General features: G+C 40.4%; 2 protein-coding genes across 6 annotated transcripts in view; one reads left to right on the forward strand and one right to left on the reverse strand.

Moving 5' to 3' along the window:
- The window catches only part of LOC125919049 (putative methyltransferase-like protein 7A), a 41612-nt gene extending 31308 nt beyond the window's left edge, over positions 1-10304 (forward strand). For both annotated transcript variants that reach the window (XM_049625448.1, XM_049625449.1), the window contains one exon: positions 9365-10304. In XM_049625448.1, the coding sequence (XP_049481405.1) occupies positions 9365-9429 (65 nt within the window). In that variant the 3' untranslated portion in view covers positions 9430-10304. The remainder of the gene's footprint in view (positions 1-9364) is intronic.
- The window catches only part of SLC11A2 (solute carrier family 11 member 2), a 40746-nt gene continuing 32043 nt past the window's right edge, over positions 9352-18054 (reverse strand). For all 4 annotated transcript variants that reach the window (XM_049625443.1, XM_049625446.1, XM_049625445.1 and 1 more), the window contains one exon: positions 9352-14886. In XM_049625443.1, coding sequence (XP_049481400.1) covers positions 14809-14886 — 78 coding nt within the window. In that variant the 3' untranslated portion in view covers positions 9352-14808. The remainder of the gene's footprint in view (positions 14887-18054) is intronic.

Here is an 18054-nt window from a genome sequence, read left to right on the forward strand (position 1 = left end):
AGCCTGTTTCAGATTCTGTGTCTCCCTCTCTCTGACCCTCCCCCGTTCATGCTCTGTCTCTCTCTGTCTCAAAAATAAATAAACGTTAAAAAAAAATTTTTTTTTAATAAAAATAAAAAGGTAGAGAACTAGGTTTCGGGTTCTGTTATCTTGTATTATGAAAGGAGCAGTGAATAGTTTGTACCCTCTATAACCCAACTAAAGCAGTGGTTCTAGATTCCAGCCTTTACTGCTCACCTAAGAGCAGCAGTCATAGTTCTTGGCCTATTCGAACAGCAGATATAATTACTGATGTAGTTTAACTGGGAAGAATACATTTTTTGGAGCCCACAATCTCCACATCTGTTCTCCTTTTAGTCCCGGTCTGAGCAATAGGCAATCCTTTTTTAATCAGTCTATAAATTAGGCTATACTTAATGTAGTGAAATCCAAAGAACAGGTGTAAAATTATCTGGTTAATTCCAGTTATATCAACAGCTAAACCAGATAGCTCTAACAAGAAATCTAGTTTGGGGATCTAAATTATCTTTTTTTTTTTTTTTTTTTTTGGTCTACATTAATGAGAACAAGTTACAATGTTCTTAGTTCTCTTTCATGCTGTGCAGAGTAGAATCAGCCTAAGAGTAGGTCTAGGATTATGGAATGAGCAGTGTGGGGATTGTGTATAGGGAGTTATATGGTAATTATCTTACTACCATGAGCTGTGATACACAGGTGTTAACAAAATACAGGAAGCCTCACTACAAAGTTACAATGCTCATTTTCATCATTTAGCAAACATTTATTAAGCTCTTGCTATGTGCAAAGCACTGCACTGGTCTAGAGATACAGAGATAAGACTCAGTCCCTACCCTCAAACAGTTTAGTCTCCTTAGGAAGAGACACCAACAACAGAAGACCATATAAACTCACAGATGCTATGACAGAGATAGCACAGGTTGTTGCTATGGAAGCACAAGCAGAAAGGAGGGGCATTTAACTAGGGCTGAGAGTCCAGGAGAGGCTTCCCTAAGGATTAAACCATATGAGGGGTGCCTGGGTGGCTCAGTCAGTTAAGCATCCAACTTCAGCTCAGGTCATGATCTCGCAGTTCGTGAATTTGAGCCCTGCAACGGGCTCTGTGCTGACAGCTCAGAGCCTAAAGCCTGCCTCAGATTCTATATCTTTCTCTCTCTCTGCCCTTCCTCCGCTCACGCTCTCTCAAAAATAAATAAACATTAAAAAAAAAACGAAAAGTAGATGTGGGGGCACGTGGGTGGCTCAGTCAGTTGAGCGCCCAACTTTGGCTTAGGTCATGATCTTGCAGTTTGTGAGTTCAAGCCCCACATGGGGCTGTCAGCACAGAGCAGGATTTGGATCCTCTGTCCCCCTCTCTCTGCTCCTCCCCCGCTTGCACTCTCCCAATAAATAAATAAATAAATAAATAATTTTTTTTTTATTCAAATGGTCTTTATTTTCCTATCTGGTGTTTCTAGCAAAAAGCCAGATAGATATAAATAAATATTTTTTTTAAAAAAGTAGATGTAAAGTGAGAGAAGCAAGAAAAATCTGGAAGCTACAAGGATGGGCTGAACACATAGGATAGACTGGAACGCTTGTGGGTTTCTCACCATCTCTAAGCCTCTGAATTTGATGATGGGAGTGACAGAGGGAAAAATGATGCCCTTCATCTTGGAGATAAACATGAACCTAGCCAAGGAGTCAGAAAAGGTGAAGGAGGAAATTAAGCAGGTCCACAGTAGATGCATTCCTAGTTGTTGCCCCATGCCAACAAAGTGGACCAGCAGATAAGCAAACATGTGCTGCCTTCCAAGAAAAAAATGAATTTAGCTGCTGCTTCACTTCTGTCCTCTAAACCTTATGCAAAGTGTTTCTTCTGCAATAACTCAGGGAATAAACGGAAAGGAATTCTGGAAATGTAGTTATAGTTTAGCTTAAGTTGACACAACACAAACTTACTACTAGGCCTTGTCAACCTGGCATCCATGTACATCTCTTTTAATACACTTAACTTTCAAATAAAGACAATGGCAAAATCAACCATCCATTGTATAACCAAAAACATGCTAATTCTGTCCCAAAAGAGGATACAAAAATCCTTTTACCCATCTTTGGGTGGTGTTGATTTGTCTTTGAATAGAGTCACATTCCCATTTGATATCCTGTAACCTAAATCCTGAAATGTAAGATTAAGTATTATTAACACTTTTTACATTAGATGGCAGATAAATGGAAGTAGCAAATAGAAAAAAAAATTAATGTATATACAAATGTATTCATATCAAAATAAGGAAGAAATATTTCCATCAGACTTTGTTTCTACAACTGGTCAGATGGTCATGGCTGGTATTATAACTATGTTCTTCCACTAGTCATTTCTTACTCACTTTGCCTTCAGCAAGCACCTTGGCTATTCGTGGTTATTTGACTAGAATGGTGACCCACACCTTCATTCCTAAATGGTCTCGGTCCTTAGCCAGTCTGCTTGTATTGGGTATAGTTTTCCACGGTCTTTAATCACAGGACATGGGAGTACTAAAAAATGCCCAGAAGATACATGCATTCCACACATACCACCTTACATTACCATTATATAGTAGTACCGTAATCTCCCCTTGATAGATCAGATCAATGTAATGGATTAACGTGCTGTCCTGTGCAATGGAGCGATGATCAAAGTCCTTGCAGACCAGATTATGGCATAGTCTGGAGAATTCAGGCAGCCCTGAGACTGAATAGTGAAAGTATACTCTTGGCCCAACCAGGTGAAAGCAAAATGCTTTTGGTAGTTTTTATTAAAAGCTCTAGAGAATAAAGCAATCAACCAGATTAACAGCTGCGAATCAAACAGCAAAGATGCTTGTATTGATAGGCTCTAGCAATGAAACCACACCTGGACAACAGCTGCAATTAGAGTGATCATCTGATTAAGTTTATAGAAACCCATTATCATTCTCCAAGAGCCATCTGTCTTCTAGCCAAAGAGGCAAATTGAATTGGTATGTGAAGGAATCCCCACCCTAGCATCTTTAAAGTCCTTGATGATGGCACTAATCTCCACAGTCCATCTAGGAATGCAGTACTGCTTTGGTTTACTCTTTTGGTAGATACAGGCAAGTAGAACGGCTTACAGTTGGCTTTCCCCACCATAATAGCCCTTACACCCCAGGTCAGGGAACTGATGTGAGGATTCTGACAGTTGCTGAGTATGTCCCTTCCAGTTACACCTTCCAGAACTGGGGAAATGACAATCCAAATGACATATGGATTTAGGGGCCCAGCAGGCCAACTGCAAAACGGACCCACAGCAAAACTCCACTGACCACCTGACCTTCATAAACTCCTAGCTTGACTGGTAGACCGCCCTAATTCTCCAGGCATTCGTATCAATTCAGAGCCAGTGTTTCATAATCTCACAAATGTGATCATTTGCCATTCCTTATGCATAGGCATCTTGGTGAATGGCCACAGATCTGTTCATAGTATTTACTTTTTGGCCGTGTTAACAGCATCTTTTCTTTTTTTTTCAACGTTTTTTTTTTTTTTTTATTTTATTTTTGGGACAGAGAGAGACAGAGCATGAACTGGGGAGGGGCAGAGAGAGAGGGAGACACAGAATCGGAAACAGGCTCCAGGCTCTGAGCCATCAGCCCAGAGCCTGACGCGGGGCTCGAACTCACGGACCGCGAGATCGTGACCTGGCTGAAGTCGGACGCTTAACCGACTGCGCCACCCAGGCGCCCCAACAGCATCTTTTCTTAAGGAGATCTGACTTCTTTATTCAAGGGACTCTGGGTCTGTGAAGTGACTCAAATCTGGGAATTGGTTGGGGGCCCATGGCTGTCTACTGTGATGACTCAAGTTAAACTTTTATTCACCAAACCTAGAGCTTTTCTGCTTCAATGTTGCCCACCACTTTCAACTCTAGGGACACCATAATCAATTAGACAATGCCAAAGGTCTTTGTGGCTTAGCCTATTCTGATTACTATTTAGTCTTTGCTGCCCATTACAGTAATCACACTTTCCTCGTCTTTGTCAATTAAATGGTGCTCCTTGACCCCTGCTTCTCAGGATCCCACCGTCTCCACTGAATTCAGGAAGCTTAGCAGTTTCCACTGTCATTTCTGGCTTACAGAAGATAGTTGCCACGGAACTCTCCAAGGATGCCAGGACTCCCTTCACAAATGTGTTTTCCCCAGCCTTGGTGAAGGGAGTAGATATATTTAGGGGGTGAATGAGCAGGATAAATCTACCTTAACATTCCAATCTCCCTAAGCCTTTGGATACCTTCCCAAATGCCAGGGTTTCTTAGTCTCGGCACTACTGACATTTTGGACTAATTGCTCTGTGGAGGGCTGTCTTGTGCATTACAGGATGTTTAGCAGCATCCCTGGCCCCTACCCTCTAGATGCCAATAGCACCTACCCACCCCCAGAGTGACAACCAAAAATAGCTCCAGAAATTGCCAGATTTCCCTGGGGAATAAAATTGCCCCAGTAAAGAAGAATCACTGCCAGTACAGAATCACTGCTGTACCTTACAATTATACCAAGAAAGCTCTGGCACTGCAGCTTCATTTAGTGGAGATTACCTTTCAGTCCAAGTTTCAGTCATTCTCTGAAAGGAGTGGAAAGGGGTCTCAGTCAGATACAGGGATTTAAGGACTCCCTGTCACTGAAATCTGCCCACGTATCCCCATCCTAATTTTCAGGGTCCCACTCTTTCCAAAGCAATGCCCTAACTTTGACAAAAGAGACTCTGTGAGGGTGGGAATTTTATGATTGTAGTGATTAGCCACTCACAGGATAAGTCCCTGTGTTGTGTTTTCAAAAATATCAGCCTCACAGCTACAGGAGTTGAGTTTCTTTCTGGGAAGTCATAAAGCTTTCAGGTCCCCTCATCGGACTTTAAACGAGGAGTTAAAAGCCCTGAGCCCATCATTTTGTTTTCCCGAGTTCTCCAGCACACTTAGAAGAAACCAACCTAATTATACTTCTCTTTTCCACTAAATGTTCTATGACAGTAAATACTTGATCACCCAAAGCCCTTGTTTTCTACAGGCACCTGATTAAGGGTATCTTATCTATAGGCGACAGTCTTTAAAAAATGCTTTGCTAGCATGCCGTGGGCTGCTAGCATTGTCTTTACTACTGGAAAAAATGGCCATTAATATCTTTAAATCTCATCACACCAGAGAACCAATTCGAGATGACCCAGAACCTATTCAGAGGACCTGTACTCATGGTAACGTTCCTCTGGAAGCTTCTGATACCAAAATCTGTATCAGTCAGGGTTCAACCAGAGAAGTAAAACTATGAGTAGTGATATATACAAAGGGAATTATAGAAACATGACCCTAACCAACTTTGGGAGCTGGTTAAACAGTCCATGTGAGGCTGTTGCTTATGTTTCTAATACTGGAGCCTAAATTTAGCCAGGCAGCAGTTGGGAAGGAAAAATAAACTGGAATCTGCAAGGAAGAGCTGGAACCCACAGAGAAATAGAAACCTGAGTCAGTCTCTAACTGACTCTAACTTCGATCATGGTGTGACCTGTAGGAGAAGCTGGAGCCGTCTATCATGGAGCTAATCCACTGGCCTTGTAGCCAAAGAAGCTAAAGGAGGAGCTCCAGAAGGAGCTGAACAATCTGTGGGTCTGACAGCTGCCCAGCAACGGCAAGGTGAGCCAGCAGATAAACAACACGCACAAGCTGTAACAGCGCCTAGTAACCCTGCACCGAGCCTTCCAAGTGTGAAAAGAATACAGAAGCTATACTGCTTCAATTTTACCTTCAAATCTCCAGCAAAATGTCTCTTGTGAGCCAAGCTAACTCAGAAAAAATGCAGGGATGGGAATTACAGTTTAGCTAACCTGATAGAGAACAAATCCCCAATAGATCTACATGGCTGCGAGCTGAGAAGTCAACGAGATGAAGTGAGCCAGTGAAAGATTTAAACAGGGGAGTAACGTAGTCAGAATGCCAGCTCAGAAAGATGCCTGCCTTATCAAAGCTCAAAAACAGGCAATATGAAACTGTTTGTTTAAACAGATGGTCACACTATAAAGACAAGGAAAAAACCTGTTACCATAAAAGTCAGAACGGTGGTTATCTATGGAAAAGAGAGCGAGATACAGCCAGGCTTCTAGGATGCTTGCTATATTCTATTTCTTGACCCACAAATACAGGTATTCAGTCTACAACTGTTTGTTAATCTAGTCGTTTAAACTGTGTCTACTGTTTTCCATGCATATTATATTTCACCATGAAAAAAAATGTGAAAAGGAAAAAGAAAATGATTAGAGATGACTGGCAAAGGAGGGGAGAAAATAAAGACAGAGAGGCCAATGAGATGATGAACTGGGTCTGAATTAAAGCAGTAATGGTGAAAACGGGAGGAGATGGAGTCTACGAACATTGAGGACTCAGCAACTAAGTGCGTGGGAAAAGGAAGGAAGGAGGAGTCCAGGATGATTCCTAGGTTTCTGGTTTGGGCAATCCGATATAAGATGGGCCTTTCACTAATGTAAAAAATGAAGCAGAACAGGGTTGGTAGGAGAGTAAGTCCAGTAAGTACTGGACAAAACAATAATAGCTAATAGTTAATGAGTGTTTATGATGTGGAACCCACTCTAATTGCTTTATATATCACTACCTCACTTAACCTTTTTTTGCAAGTAAATTTTATATTATTATTATTTTCATTCCAGTATAACATACAGTGTTATGTTAGTTTCAGGTGTATAATATAGTGATTTAATCCTAATAAATACCTCTTTACACCACCTGGTGTACTGTAATACAATTCAATACTGACGCCAACCACTGCAGCTCACCTTAGATGCCACAGGTTTAAGGACATGGTTCCCGAAGGGACTGCTGTTACTTCAGACACCAGCCATTGGGGATTCCCAGGCCACCTGCCCTTCTGACCAACTAGCGACAAATTCAGGGGTTCCCAAGACTCCTTCAGGTTTGATATTTCACTAGAACAACTTGTGAACTCAGGAAAGCTCTATACTTCAATTACAGTTTTATTACAAAGTATACAGATCAGAAGCAGCCCAACGAAACAAATAGGGTATAGGTCTGGGAGGGTCCCAAACTCAAAGCTTCTGTACCCGCTCCCTGTGGAATGCCACCCTTCCAGCACATCAGTGTGTTTACCAACCAAGAGACTCTACGGAGCTTCAGTACCCAGAGTTTTTATTGTGGCTTCGTTACATAGGCACCATTGATTGAATCACTGGCCCTATGACACAACTCAGTCTCCAGTCCTGTTCCCCTCCTGGAGGTCTAGTCACATAGTTGGTCTTCCTGGCATGACTAGCCATATCCTGAAGTTATCTAGGAGCCCACCATGGATCACACCATTAACGTAAACTCCGGTATGATCCAAGAGGCTCATGAATAACAAAGATACTCCCATACCTGGTAAATTCCAAGCATTTTAGAAGCTCTATGCCAGGAACTGTGGACGAAGACCAAAGTCTTTATTAAACAATACCCTATGAAGTAGGTACTGTTATAATCCCATTTACAGATAAGGAAATTGAGGCTTAGAGAGGAAAACTTTCTTGCTCACAATCACGGGGGCTCTCTACTCCAGGGCCTGAACTCTTAATTCTATATTATACTGACTGAGGTACCTGTGGCAGATGTCTCTAAATTAGAGTACTCATACCCTAAGAGATGTAGAAGGAGATCCGTGGGTATGTAGGAAGAATATATTTCTATCTTAAAAACAAAAAGCTTTGGGGCGCCTGGGTGGCTCAGTCGATTGAGCGTCCGACTTTGGCTCAGGTCATGATCTCACACCTCGTGAGTTCGAGCCCCGTGTCAGGCTCTGTGCTGAGAGCTTGGAGCCTGCAGCCTGCTTCAGATTCTGTGCCTCCCTCTCTCTCTGCCCCAACCCACTCACATTCTGTCTCTGTCTCTCTCAAAAATAAATAAACATCAAAAAAAAAAAAAATTAAAAATTAAAAAAATTTAAAAAACCAAAAAGCTTTACTAATAGACACACTGACCAATAGTACATTTATATAAGTTTATAAATAAATGAACATTTTGAGGAGCAAGCTCAAATTACTGATTTGTGCACAATTTAAAAGTCTGGCAGCCACCTACCCATGTATGTGGAAATGCCGTATAGTATAATGAATATAAGTCTCATGTTCAGAAGAGAGATCTAATAACTTGCTTACCAGTGAAGCAACAGGTATGAGTGAGGCGACAAAAGAGTTGAGATTGGAACTCCAGGGAATACCAACATTTAAAAGGTAGGCATGAGGTAAGAATTATCCGTGTCTAATAAGCGTAGGGAAATGAGTTCTAGAAGTCTCTCTGCATTGGAGAATGTTATTTCCCTAGATACGACAATGATTCAGGTAGGCATATTTTTGCCTTGGATTTTATGCATCTATGATAGTTACACTCCTGTTTCGTTAGAAAATTGTGCAGACAGCTGCCTCACGTGGCTACCATGTTGAGATGAGAACAACTAACTTACTGACCCCTTATTCTCTGTGTGCTCTTGGAAGATATTAACAAGAGGTGTAAGAAAGCAGAAGAAAATGGAGGATTTAGATTAGACAATCTACTAGATATCTGAAGCCTTGATAATTGATACGGGTGGGAATGGGAGCTGAGCAGACTCCTTAACTTGCTTTGGGTATGAACATTTGCTGACATCCCCACAATTCAACGAAAGCACTCTATTCCACACGCTATTTCCCCTGACTCCTTACCCTTTTCTGCATGGCCCTAGGACCTCATCCTGGTGAAAGACCCACATCTATGTCATCTGCCTAAACTCACAGCTAATTTACCCACTAGACTGTAATCCCCTAGAAGCAGTTTTGCTTCTCTTGAGATGCTGAGCACAAGCAGACACTGAATAGAGGTTTGCTAAGTTGAGGTGTCTATTATTTCTATTTTATTATCTAGCCAAATCTCCCCACTCTCTCTTTTTCACCAATATTTTAAAATTCAAATTTTAGGATGACATAGTAACATTATAAATTCAGATTTAGATTTGTACTGATCTTAATGGGCTCTGACTTTTTTGGGCTTCTTTTTCTGAAGCCACTTATATAATCTAAGCCAAAAGTTAGTGAGATGGAAGGCATTTGTTTGTTTTTAAATTAAGGGATAACGGGGCCCCTGGCTGGCTTAGTCAGTAGAGCATGTGACTCTTGATCTTGGTGTTGTGAGTTCAAGCCCATCATTGGGTGTAGAGGTCACTTAAAAAAAAAAAAAGGCACCTAAACTGAGGGACAGTTTTGGAAAAATACAAGCAGAATACAATAAATTCAGTGTTTGTTTCCCATAGATACCGTATTGATGTCTATCTTTTTGTTTCTAGGTGTTCTCTATTCTATGTATAAGGATTACATTAGACCTCGATTCTTCAATGTGTCCAAAAAATGAAGCTACATACATACAAGACAAGAAGGCTTCTGAAAACTATTTATTCTGAAGAATAAATTTTCAGTATGTAGTAAATTATACTGCAAAACTATGAGACAGGATTCGCATAGCCTTGTATAGCAAGTCTCAATTGTTTATGTTGATTTCCAAATCAAGAGTCATAGTCAACTCAAAAATATCCTTGTTGTCTTTCAGAACCTAGGACATGATTTTCTGACTTTTAGAATTTTTATTTTCTAGTTAGTGGCAAAAAATAATCTATATTACGTCAAACCAATCTGAAAATTAGGAGTTAGTTATATAATGACTACAGAAAAATTATCTATATCTGTATTAAATGTGACGGTCTAGCCTGGGTGGCTCAGTCGGTTAAGTGTCCAACTTCAGCTCAGGTCATGATCTCGCAGTTTGTGGGTTCAAGCCCCACGTCGGGCTCTGGGCTGACAGCTCAGAGCCTGGAGCCTGTTTCGGATTCTGTGTGTGTGTGTCTCTCTCTTGCTGTCCCTCCTCTGCTCACTCTCTCTCTCTCAAAATAAATAAATAAGCCTTAAAAAAAAATGATGCTCCATTCATTGTTTAATTCTCTCCAAATAGGGCAAGGTAATTAAAGCTTTCATAAATTCCTTTTGAGAATGGGAAACAATTACATCAGAGGAGAATGGCCATGTTGTTATTTAAATTTGGTTTACCATTGTGTGCTTCGCTCTTATCTCAAAATTTGACTATTTTGCCACAAACATAAATGTTTAACATTTAAATGTCTATGTATTCATTTTTATACTTGAAAGCATTTCTAGGAGTACAAAGGTGAATTGCTAAAAAAAAAAATCCCTTTTCCCCAGATGACAACTATAGGGGTGAAAGGAATTAGTCCAGTGCTATTGCTAATCTGGTATGACACTCGAAAACACAGAAATCAAAACAGACATTAAATGTTAATTACACCTGTGACCTGAAACTCCTCTACAACTGCCCTAAGGTTCTAAAAAATTAACTATACTGTTGAAGTCATTACATCTGTGACTCAGATCTACCTTCTAAGACTCCAAGCCTGGGGAGAAAGGGAAAAAAAAAAAAAAAAAAAAAAAAAACAAAAAAAAAAAAATGAAAAAAGCATTCACTGAAAAAAAATCAAGAATGCATTATAAAATTATCTGTGGTGGTTACTTCCTTTTCTTTGATGTCTCCTACGGTGGAGAGTTCATCTGAAAGGAAGGTGAAGTCTAGTATTTGGGAAAAGAAACAATGTCGGAATATCTGAAATTAAGTCTGCAGTCTAGGCATTAACCCCCACTGTTCTGTGTATTAATTGGCACAGGCAATTATTTTTAAAATTGTCATTTGTACCTGTCATGGGGCTCTCCTAGTTCCACCAACAAGTATACATATTTTGGGCAACACTGTCCTCTGGGGAAAATAGGCAAGGCAAGAATCCAACGACTTTATTCCACTAAATAGTCGTGCAGCTGGATCTAATATGTTGCATGGAGGTCAGGGAGATTGAGAACAGCAGGCATAGAAATGTCACCCTTCGTGTTGATTCCACAATGGAGAAGTACTTCTATTCAGGGTCCTGGAAAGATTCCATTCTCTCAATGTATACTCTGCATTAAAAATAGACTTAAGTGTTTAATTAGAAATGGGCTTTTTTCATAACACCCAACAGGTTCCAGAATTTTGTAATTTTACTGAGAGCTGAATATATTTATTACTTGAAACAGAAATGCAAAGTATTTATTCACCAAGAATAGCTATGCATGAGAACTCACAAACTGTATTTAAATTAACGTGTAAAATCATCTGTGTAGAAAAGAAGCAGGATGCTCATTTATCCACTTTAGCTTGGGTTAAGAAGAGGGGGTCACTGCAGGGACCCTACATATAGGTGAAATACAGTACCCGAATGAAGACAACACTTCTGGGGCAAAACTTTGGAGGCTTGATATCATAATGTTTAAAGTTGAGAAGGCTTTTTTCATTAACTACTGAAACCCCTGATGCCTCACTTGCTAAACTATTTCATTTGCCTCAATATGCTCTGCCTTTTATTTTTTTTAATTAAAAAAAATTTTTTTTCAACATTTATATATTTTTGAGAGACGGAGCACAAGCAGGGAGGGCAGAGAGAGAGGGAGACACAGAATCCCAAGCAGGCTTCAGGCTCTGAGCTGTCAGTACAGAGCCCAACATGGGGCTCGAACCCATGAACTGTGAGATCATGACCTGAACCAAAACTGACTGACTGCCTTTTATATTAGGTGGACATGTGGTTATGTAGCAGCAGCTGCCCAGTAACTATTATTTAGTTGTATTTTTTTGACATTCTGGATATTCATTGTCAGAGCATCCTCTTATAAATTGACTCCATAATGTTAAACCTGAGGAACTGAGTGAGTGTATGCTTCTAGGTTTATCTTACAATTGAATATGTTAATAGCTATAAAAGCATATAATATAAAATCCAGATTTGTAAATATAAATTAGAGAATGATTAAAAGTTCTAACTTAGAAAAAAAGTTTACCCAAGACTCATTCTTTAGAAATCAGTCTCTTCTACTGATTTTGGTGTGACTCAGTTTATCAACTTTTCAGATTACAGGAGTTGTATGACTTGATGGATAAATTTATAAACATTTTTTTCAATTTATTTTTATTTTAATGCTTCCACACCAACATGGGGCTTGAACTCACAACCTGAGATCAAGAGTTGCATGTTCTACCGACTGAGTGGGCCAGGCACCCCAAACTTAAAAGCTTTTGTAAACTCCAGTCTGTTCCATTAATGTACAGCCATAGGATGGAGATGAGAGCTAGACTCCCCCAAGTACTTGGTCTCTGTATAACCAAGCACTTCATCTTTTTATGAGTGGCAAAACAGAATTTTGTAACCTTTTTCTTCTTTCTCCTAACACTCTCTGGTCATGAAACTAACTACCTGAGAAAATGAATTTCCAAGAGAGGCAGGAAAATCCAAATTGGTTCATCTAGAGTTGCTATCTGTGTATAAAGAATATAAAATACTGTGGGGCAGCTGACTGGCTCAAACAGCATGTGACTCTTGATCTTGGGGTCATGAGTTCAAGTCCATGTTGGGTGTAGAGATTACTTAAATAAAATGTCTTAAAAAAATCTAAAATACTGAAACTCATTTAAAAAATCTCTTTTTCAGGGCACCTGGGTGGCTCAGTCAGTTAAGCATCCACTCTTGTTTTTGGCTCAGGTCATGATCTCAAGGGTCATGAGATCAAGCCCCACAGCAGTCTACGCAATGGGCATGGAGCCTGCTTAAGATATTCTCTCTCTCTCTCTCTCTCTCTCTCTCTCTCTCTCTCTCTCCCCCTCTCCCACCCCCCCACCCCTCCCCTGTATGTGCATGTGTGCTCATGCTCTCCCTCTCTCTCAAAAAAGAAATCTCTTTTTCAAATGAAAGCTGATAACTGATGTTAATTCAATTTCATTTTTAAGATCAGAAGGACTCTAACCTACAAATGCTACTCTTACCAGAAGTTTCAAGGGCCTCTGAAATAGAAATAAGAGAATTTTTAAAAAGTATTACCTTAGACAACTCCCTGCCACTTAGAGAACCAAGTCTATATAAGTGAAGATAAACAATGTCTGGAATTTTTAAAAGTCTTACTGAAAAAATACTAACTTTTAAAATAAGACAGAGTGATCCTGAGAAACTTAACAGAAACCCATGGGGGAGGGGAAGGAAAAAAAAAAAAAAAGAGGTTAGAGTGGATGAGAGCCAAAGCATAAGAGACTCTTAAAAACTGAGAACAAACTGAGGGTTGACGGGGGGTGGGAGGGAGGGGAGGGGGGGTGATGGGTATTGAGGAGGGCACCTTTTGGGATGAGCACTGGGTGTTGTATGGAAACCAATTTGACAGTAAATTTCATATATTAAAAAAAATAAATAAAATAAAATAAATAAGACAGAGAGGTCAGATATTTCACTTTTAAGCTGAAAGAGGAAAATGATGCTCAAAGTCATACAAAAGCTGCAGGGTTTGCAAACTCAATGTCTTTGGGGCTAGAAGGAAACGAATCGAAGAAGTGTGTGCCACCCTGAAGTCCATTAAAACGGACTAGCCACCATCCAGTTCCAGCCAACTGCAATTCCATGCAGGAATGTAAGCCCAGTGTGGCCAATCTTCTTTTCAATCAGATAATTATGCAACATTTTTCCAATTTTTAAATATTAACTTTTTTTATTATAAAAATCTTAAAGAAAAAAGTCCTGGTTAAGAAGAGGGGTCAAAAAAAGTCTATCACCCACATGTAGGCAGGCAGTTTATGACATGAGAACTAGTCGTCCATGTCCTGGTCTAGTTCTGCTCTCGTATTACTTGATATAAATATCTTAAATAAAATGCTTAGCATTCAAGGAAATTCAACAGTAGAAATATTAACCATTCCTGGAAATAGACTTTGGACCTAGAAATGGTGTCTGTGGAGTTTTAGTGGGGAAAAATGGGAAGAAAAGACATGGTAGAACTCTACAAACGTTAGAAAGAAAACAAGTAACTTCCATCATTTTCTGTTTGGGACTTACAAAGTTAAATGTTAGAAGGTTCTTCTTTTTATACCTAAAGCTTGAATGCTAGAATGGGCTGAGTTACGATGTCACATGGAAAACTGATCATTGGTTCGAGTATGGTTTCTGAATCTTCTGATGAGGTATTAAGCTCTTTGGGAAATAGCACCATACCTCTGACAAGATTTCAAGAAAAGCAACAAAGAATAATAATTGCAAAGCACACAATATAACCAGGATAAGTCTGCTGAAAGGAAGAACTGTTTCCTTTAGAAATGATGTGCTGCTAGTCAGTAGTCGCTAAGGGTCTGGTTAAAACTGAAATTGAATTTAACTAGCCATAGTCAAGTGTCACTTTAAAAGGCAAGTCAATTTGACCAGATCATTCCGAAAAAGAGCATTACTCCCTTTCCTCTCTCACTTGTGACCCAGAGAAAACAAATATCTGATTTATCTATAGCTTTTAAAAAAATAAGAAAGACCTATCAATTTCACATAACCTTAAAACTCTACCCAAACTGACATGTTCAGGTTTACATAAATATATACACATATATATTTTTTAAATTCCAGAGGTCAAGACACAAGCCCATAGGGGTGTGTGGCCACCGTGGGCCAATCATGTCACTCTGGTTACTGTAGGACCATCGTGAGGTGGGTGGGTCTCTGTCCTACACTTAGAGCTGGCAGCTTTTAACACCCTTCCCATGAGGAAATCTTTGACTTTTGTTCAAAACATCTGAACAAAACTCACCTCTGAACTAACAGAGATATGTTAACAGGACACCTGGCACAAAAGGACTAAGACAAAATGGTTCTTAAACAGTCTCTCAGGCTGTCAGTCATCTAGACACAAGTGAGTCAGCATCCACGGTGTTGAGAAGGTAGAGTTCAGGCTGAGCTGTCAGTCCCAGATGGTACTAAGGACAAAAAAATGAAACAGGGTTAGACTGATGTGCAAGTATTTGTTATTATTTTTTTATGTCTATTTCTGAGAGACAGAGGGAGTGCACACGTGAGCGGGGGAAGGGGAGAGGCAGAGATGGGGACCGAGGATCTGAAGTGAGCTCCATGCTGACAGCAGAGAGCCGGAGAGCTGGAGAGCCAGATGCGGGGCTCAAACTCACAAACTGATCATGACCTGAATGGAAGTCAGGCGCTTAGCCAACTGAGCCACCCAGGCAGCCCTGATTTACGAGTATTTAAATACTGAAACTGGCACACGAGCACCTATAATCAGCAGCCTTTTTTCAGTACTGCTATATTTTTATTTCCGAAAAGAAATGGCTTACAGAAACGGTTTACATAAAATACTAGCTTGGAGCTGAATGAAATAGTTAAGAACTGAGATAATGCCAAGTGCCCTCATGAAATCTGCACTTTGACTATTCTTGTGACACACTTGTTCCAGAGGGGTGCTTGCTGGCGACAAGGACGAGAGCAAGCAAACACTCTGAGCACTTTTGTATTCTAGTACTGTGTTTTAGAAATCAAATAAGCTCTAAGTAATTCAAATAAATACTAGAATCAAATACTAATTCTAACTCTTGAGCTCACTCTAACTCCTAAACCCAATATCCAGGCCCCATGATCTTCTGGCACCTGAGCCAATTCTTCCCCTAAAAAAAAAAGAAAATAGCACGTGCTAAGAGTGACAGGGAGATGACCTGAGTCGCAAAAGTTTGTCAGGCTGAATCAAATCACTTGGACTGCTATCAAAACACATTGCTGGGGCGCCTGGGTGGCTCACTTGGAGAAGCGTCAGACTCTCAATTTCGGCTCAGGTCATGATCCCAGCATCGTGGGGTCAAGCCCCGTTTTGGGCTCCATGCTGAGTGTGGAACCTGCTTGAGATTCTCTCTCTCTCTCTCTCTCTCTCTCTCTCTCTTCCTCTGCCCCTATCCTCTGCTCTCTCCAAAATAAATAACATGGAAAAAAAAACAACAAACATTGCCAAACCACCTTCCTGGAAACATGAATCCCTATGGATTGTGTTGAGATCTTTGAAGTTGTCGTTTACTCTTTTTCTCTCCTCTGCATACCATCGTGAGATAATCACTGAATCTCACTTTAGCCCTACTGTTATTACTTAGGGCTTTAGGAATGTTATCACCCCTTGGCATCAACAACCTGTGAGTTAAGGCAGAATGTAGACTATGAATCCACAAGAGGAAAGTATTCCTATTATAGCACAGTGGAAAAGGCACCAGAGTCGAGTTCAAGCTCCAACTCTGCTGCTTCCTGTGACCTTGAGCAAGTTCATGTATCCTTTTTGGAGCCTTATCCTACTTATTTGTAAAATGGGAATAAATGCTACATTTGAAAATGCCAAGTACGCTGATATGCTGTGTTAGTCTTCAACAAATATGATTTTTTTAATGTTTATTTTTTAATGTTTGTTTGTTTGTTCATTTATAGAGGCAGAGAGAGAGAATCCCAAGCAGGTTCTGCATTCTCAGTATAGAACCGGTTGCAGGGCTCGAGCCCACGAACCGTGAGATCATGACCTGAGCTGAGATCAAGAGTCGGATGCTTAACTGACTGAGCCACCCAGGCACCTCGACAAACAGAATTTTTTAACACATTACAAATTGCCCTGTATACCTCACAAGCTTCTTGTGGACACCAAATGAACCCCCAAATAAAATTATTCTAGGCATAGTGAGCTAGGAAATTACTAACACTGGCCTTAGGGCAGAGAAACAGCTCTTCAGACAAGCCTCCTTATTCATTTCAGGGTCTTCCATTTCAGGTTTTAGTAACCAAGAGCAACTGTCAGATACACTATAAATTCATTGCTGCCTTTTCCCAAGAGAGCTGAGCTGGTGGGCTTCCTCATTATGTAATAAGCAAGAGTTGCCTTATTAGTCCTGTGATCCCCAGACTCTTAGAGGACTTGTTAGGGTTCCTTCACTGGAGGAGCCTGTCATATTGTTGGGAGACACTGAGAAGTGGCGCGGAACGGCACAGGAATAGGCTAACTGCTGTCACAGGGGCAGAGAGGTAATGCAAATAAATGAGTAAGCTTCATAGTTCTTAGCTACTCCTGGGGTAGGATCAGAGAGGGCCCTGTCCGCCTTCTGTGCCCACCAAAAAGCATTCAAAGTTGTTCCAAATTTAACACAGGCCAAGCAAAATTAAGTCTGTCAGTTGGCTAGAGTACAAATCTCTCACTAATCAGAGTATCAAGCGAGATGCTCTGACGTGTTCCTGTAATGCCAGACACCAAAGCTTGGCGTCTTAACCTGGCATGAAGAGTGTACTACGTATTACACAGGACGGTTCGGTAATGGCAACGTGGACTCTGGGGTTTAGCTATTCAAGTTGACATGCCAGCTGCTCATTTACCACTGATATGATTCGAGGAAGTTAACTTTACTTTTTGGCCTTCCAGCTGCCTCATCGACGTAGAGGCCGATCCTCTTGTTGTAACAACTGAATGAGGTCCTAGGAGTGCTCAGACCAGGACGAGCACATGGGGGTCAGTGTCAGCCGTTTTTAACCTTCATAAGCTAAGGTGCCAAGGGAAGCTGACACATTTAGATTCATTGGCCCTACCTATCGAATAAAGGAGTAGAAAGCATTCCAGAGGGCAGAGCTAAAAGAAATGTCTCAAATCAGGATCTTCAAACTACTGCATCCTATTCTAGTTTGGAAAGTAAACCCAAGAGAAGAAGGGAGAGCTAAACAAGGAAGGACAACATGGAGAACAGAATTCTCAGATTACTTCTATGGTGTTACAGTATTCAGCTCCTATAAGACAGGCAGAAAAGCTTATGACAGAGAAAGGGAAAATGAAGTTCAAGTGACAATCTTGGAATAAATCAAGTGTTCACTTAGATTTTCCTGTCATTTGTATGGTGACAGGGCTAGTAGTTTATTAGGCCTGAGCTTCGTCTTTGTTTTCATTAAATGGCGCCAATGTTTCCGTTTATATCCGTTCCACCAAAATGCTTTCAATTTTTAAGCTAAACAATTTTGGTTTCTCTTTTCAAACACTTATACTTTTTATGGGCAGCATACATGGAATATAAAAGCCTATTCCAACGGTGAAACAAGACTACGGACAGAAAAATGTTCAGCTTAGA

Source organism: Panthera uncia, chromosome B4 (genome assembly GCF_023721935.1).
Source record: "Panthera uncia isolate 11264 chromosome B4, Puncia_PCG_1.0, whole genome shotgun sequence".
Lineage (NCBI taxonomy): Eukaryota > Metazoa > Chordata > Mammalia > Carnivora > Felidae > Panthera > Panthera uncia.